The 8555-nt window shown below is 42.2% G+C and overlaps 1 protein-coding gene across 2 annotated transcripts in view; it reads right to left on the reverse strand.

Moving 5' to 3' along the window:
- Nucleotides 1–327: 327 nt before the first annotated feature.
- Nucleotides 328–8555, reverse strand: part of MTMR6 (myotubularin related protein 6) — a 25812-nt gene continuing 17584 nt past the window's right edge. For both annotated transcript variants that reach the window (XM_026049796.1, XM_026049797.1), the window contains exons 12-14: nucleotides 7210–7344; nucleotides 7009–7135; nucleotides 328–5069 (exon numbers count right to left, since the gene is read on the reverse strand). In XM_026049796.1, coding sequence (XP_025905581.1) covers nucleotides 4809–5069; nucleotides 7009–7135; nucleotides 7210–7344 — 523 coding nt within the window. In that variant the 3' untranslated portion in view covers nucleotides 328–4808. The remainder of the gene's footprint in view (nucleotides 5070–7008; nucleotides 7136–7209; nucleotides 7345–8555) is intronic.

The following is an 8555-nucleotide window of genomic DNA, read 5'->3' on the forward strand; positions in this document are numbered from 1 at the left end:
ATGGCTTTATTTTAAGCTTTATGGATTTTCYAAACATGTACAAAGAAAATACCCATTACAAAACTCCATTTGCTAAAGAGTCGCCAGCAATATACACCAAGCATGATCCCAGCAGAAATAAGTGACTTTTACAGGAAGCAATACACGAAACAATAAATGGCAATACAGCAGCTCGTCTTTCCCAGTAGATTACAATGAAAACAGTTTCCTTTTGCCACATCCAGAGTTTTATCATTATTTCTTTTAAATAGCCGCATCTGAAATTAAAACGTGTAAGTACACTAACTGGAAGCTGAGAGGCACTCAGAAGCCCTGGAAGAGAAAAGCAGTATTCTTCAAGTTCTCTAATTCAGGGGCAGAAATCCCTGAGAGCYATAGAAAGGACAAATCTGTTTTCTTTGATGGAAAGTCGCTTGCCAAGGGGCATTACTGGCAGACAGCTGTAAAGATGAGCTATAGGAAGAGCAACAATCAGACAAATCTAGCAATCCGATCCAGGTCTAAAGGTAATGCTAAGTAAACAGGAATGTAACTATAAGGAAGGACTGGAAAAACTTTACAAGGAAGGTTTTCAGTAAAGATCTATACAGAGATACAAGAGATGTGCGTGCCAGCCTTGTCATTAAGATGACAGACTTTTACAGTACATGTCAAAACTATAATCCACTTTAATTASAAACAGTACATAACTGACCTCAAGAGTTAAACTATAAATGAGATGAAAGATATTGCACCCTGCCTTCAATGTCACCACCGGCACATTCATTATTTGAAGCTAGTACAACGGAAGGGATAAAAAAAATCTTTTTAAAAAATTTTGTTTATTGTCAATGTAGAATTGCTCAAGTCCAAGCGTTTAATCAGACAGCTCTTTGAAATCTCTGGCACCTGGAAACTGATCTCAGAAAAACTGGATTCTGACCTCCCACCTCCAGTCCCCAGGCTGCTGCTGGACATCGAAATAGCTCTGCTGCTTCTGCTTCTTTTGGGTTGCATCCCAGCAGAGCCCTGTTCCTTGCCRCATCCTGTGGCAAGGGTCCTGACTACACCTTTTCTTTTGCCTATTGCACATATGGAAATTGCACCATTCGGTTATGACGCTGCTTTAGTTTTTGATGCTCTTCAATATGTAGACCTAGCGAGCTAACTAGGTCAAGCAGAGACACGCTCAACGTCCTCCCAGGCTGATCCAAGCCTTCAGAACAGGGGAAGAAGCCCACAATATTTCCCTGTTTGGGGAAAACCCAAAGCCTATTATATCTGAAAGTCAGGTACCAGGCACCACGATAAGCCACACCTAGAGGAGACAGCAGCACAAACACTAGAAGCGAGTCAAGGCAGCCCCCAGTCAAATCTGAAGATCTAACCCTGAAGGTTAAAATAGTCTCACGGCTGCTACCCAGCCCACGATCTGCCTCAGGTTTGGAACTACCAGCAGCTAAATACAGAGCGTGCAAGTCCAACCTCTAGGCTCTGAATTTKTAACGTACCACTGAACCACTGCAGTTTGGCACTGCGATCACTTTCCTTCTAAATCAACATTACATTGGGACATAGGATATCTGCTCTACGTAAAAATATAGGAATGGGCAGTTCTATGGATAGACTCCTGCTCCACATCTCTAATGGAGCCGCTGGACTTCAGGCTTTTGCGCTAGATTTAGGTCACTAGTAATTGGACATGTGTGGAAAACGCACAGGCTCAGCTCACTGTTGCTTAATTAATTTCTTAGTCTGTTAATTTGGCAGCTGTCCTAGTGAACAGGACGGCTGGATATTTAACCTTGCATTAAAGAGGACAGCACCAAAACCACTAACTAATTTCCCCCAAATAAGCTCAACTTCTCCACTGCCAGCACGCTCTGAAATAAGCATTTAATACTGCCTGGAGGGCAAAGTGAAAGCAGTTTTAGTTGCTCAGGTAAGACTAAGCTTTGTTAACTAAGGAGAGCAGTTTCTCTTCTACAGTATTCAGACTTAAAAATATCTCAGCACAAAACTTAAAACCCAAAGACATTTCTCAGAATGAAACAMAGAACTGACAGGTGCCATAAAGTCTTGCAACAGAGGGAACAGAACTAACTACAGCAACTTAAGAGCAGGGCGGGTGTTTTAGTCCAACCAACTGGTCAGTGCACCGAGAGTTTTAAGGCCTCAGCTGTATAYGGAGGGAGGTCTGGGCGCTGTTCTAGCTGTTAGGGGCATCTTTCAAAATTGTAATTTTAAATGTTTAAAGAGTAAAGAAAGCCACAAAGTGAAATAAGAGTTAGGGCTTTTGCTCCCAGAAGTTTTCCGCCATGAGAGGTGGCTCTGCTCCCCGCGCCACAGCGGCCCTGGCCCCGGCTGCCCGGAGCGGCACTGGGAAGAGCAGAGCAGGAGACGCTGCCTCTGGGCTGCCCAAGAAGGCTGCTCTGCAAAACCACCCTCCATTCACTGCGGCGGCAAGACACTTGCTTTGAACCACCAAATGTAGTGCTTTTGACAAGGAAATACATCTGGTGCATGAGCAGATAGTTTTTAATGACATTTTATGGCAGCTTAAGATGTCTACCTTGATTTAAAATGGAACAGTATTCCTATTTTTTTTTAAGCTTTCCAATTAAAAAGGGCTTGAAGACTAAAACATACTAWTATTATTGAAAAGGAACAGATCCTCTCTTTAAGGAACTGAGCACCCCTGCACAGTGAGGCCTTTAAAGGAAAAACACACATACCACAATACTTGCAAAAAAGCGTCATATAATCTTTTGAATCCATAAACTCTAAACAATAAATATGGAAAACAGTGTACATGGCACACCAGAGCAGTTAAATATTAAGACAAACAAGTGATAACATCTATGCTGTCAGTGATAAATTTGTGATAAAACCCARTGAGCTTAATGCACAAGATGTTTAGCAGAGGAAAACCCCACAGAACCAAACTGATACAGAAGGTAAGGGAGGGGGAAGGAGACAGCAAATAACAAGGCACAGAAACCTCTCTTGCTGCAACTCTGTAAGGCACCACACGTGCAAATGTGAATTTCAGTCAAAACTTGTAGCGGGAAAAAAAACCACCCCAAATCTAAAYGTGCTTACACGGTTGGAAAATGTATTTTAAACATGACATTTACTCTCATCTCTTTGGGACTAAAAAGATTTATGAAACTTCACATTTATAGGCTTTAAAAATTTAATTAGTGAAACAGGCAGTTAAAACTCACTAAGTTTATATTGAATTCCTCCCAGGCAGTTTCAAAAGTGCAACCTGACCATGACCTACAACCGGCCTTGTTAACAGTCCTGGCCTAATTTGAGGCAGAGTGGGGTGCCCTGTCATTTTTAACAAAACAGGCTATAGGGAGTAAAATGAGAATAAAGTCATTTCACTTGTAAAAGAATAATAATAATGATAATAATTTAAAGCCAGAGATAAAACCAGTAGCATTAATTTAAGAACATACCTAGGGATCCTCATGCTTAACTTGCAATTTATACCCCTACTTAAAGACTAGGCACTCATATTTTAACCTCCCTATTCTGTTTTCAAATCTCACTGCCAGAAAGTCTACCACGGAACTTGGGCAAAATCATCTCCCTTACCAAGACAACCTATAGACACAGAATTAAGCCTAGATGCTATGAACTCTCTCATGTCCCAGCATTTCTACTGAATCCTGCCAAAAGCAGCTTGTCCTTTCTCAAGCTATAGAAGAATCTCCAGTTTCTACTGAAATTAAGTGCAAACCAGRAGAGTTTTACATGAGAGACTTCAATAATAATTGATTTTTTCCCCTCCAATCAGCAATTTAGTATGAGGCACTCGGTTTCTCATGAGCATCATACAGGAATGAAACGTTTTTGTATCTGACTCCTAGATCTTTTGCTTCTGATGTTCTCAGAACCAAACAACCGCACAGAAAAGTGTCTGAAGGGAACCTCACTGCTCAGTTATGGGCTATGCTTTTCTGTCCTCCCCCTTTTAAATGATGTGCTTTAGCATGAAGAGTAAAAACAGTAAAGATGAAAGCTTAAGATCACACACATGAATTATAGCCTCGCTGAAGCTCACCTGGTGTAAGTAGCCAGACAGCAAGAGCTGATCTATTACATGTGAAGCAATAAAGGAATTGAGAAAAAGATAAAGTTAACATTTATACAGCTATTTGCTGCACCAGCTCAGGTGTGCTCCATTCCCTAGTACCAGTCCTGCTTTAAGCAAAGATCAAATCTGAGCAAGTACAATAGAAACCGAGCTTGGTTACAAGCTGCAGTAGTCAAGGACAAAAATATTACTAATCAATAGGTTAAGGCCAGCTAGTTATGATCTGAAATATATCTTACTTTTTCATGGCACTTCATACACTGAAATTTAGTAGTGGGTGACATTAAACGAGGGTATATGTATTTATACTGGATGCAATATATACATGYAGCTTCAGTTCCTAAGTAGAAAGTGCAAATTTTCCTGCCTAAATAAAATCAACTTGTGAAAGACCACCTGTGTTTTCCTATACTGAATATTATAAGAAATGTTACCATCTTTCTCATTTTAGTGCAAACTGATGCAAGTCCCAAGACACATCACCCCTTCTGAGTGACTACTGACAAAAAAATGCCCCTTCTTTTAAAATACAGCTACGCTTGTTTGTCTGTTGTTGTTAAGAGAACAGCAAACACTTGACACGGAGCATGCTGCTCTAGCCTACGTTAACAACGCTCGCCAATGTACAAATGAGGTTTTGGTCATGCAGCGCAGGCCCATCCTCACCATAACCCATCTTTTATTTCAGTCTAGAGCAGAGGAGCCCTGGGGGCGGCCTCCATCAGCAGGTCATGCGGGCCACGCCGTACTCCAGGCTGACCAGGGCGGGCTCGGCCTTGCCCAGCTCCTCCATGAACTCGCTGTAGCGGTTGTCTGCGCTGCTGCTGCCCTCTATGGTTCTTAGGGAGTCGCTCCCCGGCACCAGCGGCGGCTCCTTCTTGAAGCAAGGAGGGGATTTCAGCAACACGGGCGCCGGAGGGGCTGGCAGCAGAGGCTCCTTCAGGAGGACTCCATCTACCTGGCCGCTTCTCCGCTTTATTTTCTGAAAGGTAGATAGTAACTACAGTGAGGATCAGTGCTTTCTGATGACACTTTGCTTTGGATGGAAGGAGAGGTGGAGATTTCTCCAAGCTTGTTCCTTACGGGGCTGCTGCCAGGAGGGCAACACCTCCTGCAGCAGCGCAGCACAAGACCGGCTTGTCTTGTGGCTCCCAGCAAGCAGCGGCCAGCTAGGAATCCCTTAAGACAAAGCAGGTTCATAGTTAAACTTTCTCTCTCCTTGCTAACATCTTAAAACAGATTTAGATCTTAAAAGAAGAAAAAAGCTCAAATGTAGGAAACCACTGTTAGTTGCTAACTAGAAAGTAGGGTCAACAAAGATGATTAAGGGACTGGAGCATCTGCCATATGAGGAAAGACTAAGTGAGCTGGGCCTGTTTAGGCTGGAGAAGAGAGGAGATCTGATCAATATGTGTTAGTACTTGAGGGGAGAATGTAGGGAAGATGGGGACAAACTCTTCCCAGTGATCACCAGGGACAAGACAAGGGGCAATGGGTATAAGTTGAAACCCAGGCAGTTCCATCTCCATGTGAGGAAGAACTTCCCTGTGAGGGTGCCAGAGCCCTGGAACAGGCTGCCCAGGGAGGCTGTGGAGTCTCCTTCTCTGGAGATCTTCCAAACCYGCCTGGCTGCCACCCTGTGCCCCGTGCTCTGGGTGTCCCTGCTGGAGCAGGGGGTTGGGCTGGGTGATCTCTAGAGGTCCCTTCCAACCTCAACCATTCTGTGATTCTACAAGGTCTGGAGGAAAGGACCTATTCTGCAAGCACACAGTGAATGCAGAGGACAGCAACTGGAAGCCTACATGAACTGAATTGATTTTTTCCTCACCTTGATGATGTGTTTGTGCTCTATTAAAACCTAGGATAAGTCTAGAAGCCCATGATGTCTTTTAACAAATTAACTTTGAAGATGAAAGTAGCAGTAAAAAGTTCTGCATCAAGATTTCAAGAAGTGCAGGGTCCCTTTTTCAACTAATTGCTAAAAGTGGGATCAGGCAGAAATAACACATTGGAACAAAGTTCTACAAAACTGAAGTCTCCGTCTGAGTTTTCCTCTTGCTGAAATTTCACCTTTATCTTGCCTTTCATCTTGATTTCTCATCCTGCTGTATCAGCTGTCTAAAAAAAGTTAGATGTGCAGTTAAGAGTGGAGACAGAGTTAAGATTATCAGCTTAACGAAAATCTTTCCTCTCATCATCTGTACTTTTTACACCTCCTTAATGCACCATGCACTAGTTAAATGTTGTGGCCAAACGTACAACTGGCGTTTGTCTTAAAAAAATGAATTTCTTAAAATATAATAATTTGAAGTCAGTATTTTGACTATCATGAAGCATCAATTAGATGCAGCTCATTAATTCATACTGTAATAAAATGAGATGCATTGCATTCAGTTCTCCTGGCTGTTTACTGTAGAAATGTGACAAGTCATTGCTAGAAAACCAATTTCTATGTGGATTTAGCCCCTAGAGGTGCTGTCTTCAAACAAACATTACAATGTACATACTCCATAATTATTGCCTTACAATTGCAGGCGTCTGTGTATGAGATAATGATAAAAACATATAGTGCCTGCATTTTATTAGACAAAAAATCCTAATCTCCCTAGTTTAACTACACATCTGTAACAGATGGGAGCCTTGTTATCTCAGCTTTGTTTCATATGAATTTAATCAATATCGARCTATTTTGGGTGATAGTTCAGTAATAGGAGTAGTTTTACATAATAGAGCTCGTCAGGAAAACACAGTAACTGTGGCTAAAAGCAGAACATGGGCTCTATAGCCTGGCATAGAGCCTAGAAGCAAACAGAGAAAAAGATAATTCACTAGTATATAGAACAAGTGCTGGGCCATAAAACAGTGAGACTCATATGAAGGCCAGAAGCTTTATTACAATAATTCTTATCAGCAATACTTACAGCTTCCAGTTCTTTAATGTCTTTTTCCAGTTGTTTATTTTCCTCGCTCATGTTCATGATAAGGTCCAATACAGATTGCCTGGGATGCAGACTTCGATCAAACTGATGGTACATGCTCCTCCAAAACCTGCACGTTACAAACAGTTTCTTAACTATCCAGAATGACAGAATTAAAAAAAAAGTGTATTATTTCAAACTTACTTAAAGTTGAAAGACACTGTGTTAGGCTCCAAAAGAGATAGCTCTGGAGAAAAATCTGGATTATACAGAGGATTCTGGTATTTCTTTTGTTCATCCAGAAGGAATGGCCACAAGGAATACGTCTTTTCCTTAAATCTTAAAAGAAGAAATCAAGGTCAAGACACAGACTGCAAGTAAAAGCCCAGCATCAACTTGACTCAACAAAATAAATCCATCTCAGTGGCTATTTTAAAGTTACCAGAAAAGGTATAAATTTTGAATGAAACTCTCTGCTCAAGTCTATCCAACATCAGCATTATACCAGGAGGAGGGAAGAAGGAAAAAAAATAAAAAATAAAAAATCTATTTTACTGTAAGTTTTGAAATTAACAGTACCTATGCTGCACAAACTGTGCTTAGTAAAATACATTTTAAGAAGTAGTGATGAAGTGATGACAAGTTTGTATTTTCCAGCTGAAAAAATTTGGAGACATCATGTGTGAGAGTGCACGCGAGTGTGCAAGTGACTGTATGCGAGTGAGTGCATGTGTATGAGAACATGCATACACACACAGGTATGAGTGTGAGCACGTGAGTGTGGCGTGGTGCAAGCRTGCGCATGCACATGCAAGCACACGCAACTGCACGAGTGAATGTGCAAGCAACTGTGTGTGTGAGCGTGCATACACGTGCGTGTGTAAGTGCGTGACTGAGCACAAATATGAGCACGAGTGCATGAGTGTGAGTGCGCAAGTGAGCATGTGTGAGTGTGCAGGCATGTGCAAGTGAGTGACAGGGTGTGCAAGTGTGTGTAAGAGCAGGCATGCACATGCGTGGGGTGTGTGCAAGTGTGCATGCACACATGTGTAAGTGGCATGTGAGCGAGTGTGCCTTTGTGTGCCTGTACAAGTGTGTGCACGTGTGCAAGCATGCATAAGCATGTATAAACATGCGTGTGCCAGTGTGTGTGTAAGCATGCACGTGTGCACGCGCAACAGTGTGCACAAGCAGGAGTATGTGGTATGTGTGTGCAAGTGTGTGTGCACGCAGGAGTGTGGTGTGTGTGCAAGCGTGCGCACACGTGAGCACATGCACGAGGGTATAAGTGTGTGCATAAGTGCACACGCTTATATAAATGTGTGAGTGTGCATGTGAGCGACACACTCATCCATTTTTAGAAAAGGATGGAGGCAAGAGACACTTCGACTTGCCCTGTAAAAAGGGAATATGGATTTTCTCCTCAAATGAGGAAAATGGTCTAGGCAAAACCACTAGGATCACTGCTCTTCCCTAATGTAGTTCAACTTCTGTTTTAGCCCTGCTTATTCTGTCTCCCTGCTTTTATTCCAAATCTACAGTTGTTCTTT

Source organism: Nothoprocta perdicaria, unplaced genomic scaffold (assembly GCF_003342845.1).
Source record: "Nothoprocta perdicaria isolate Ctin4 unplaced genomic scaffold, notPer1 scaffold_62, whole genome shotgun sequence".
Taxonomy (NCBI): domain Eukaryota; kingdom Metazoa; phylum Chordata; class Aves; order Tinamiformes; family Tinamidae; genus Nothoprocta; species Nothoprocta perdicaria.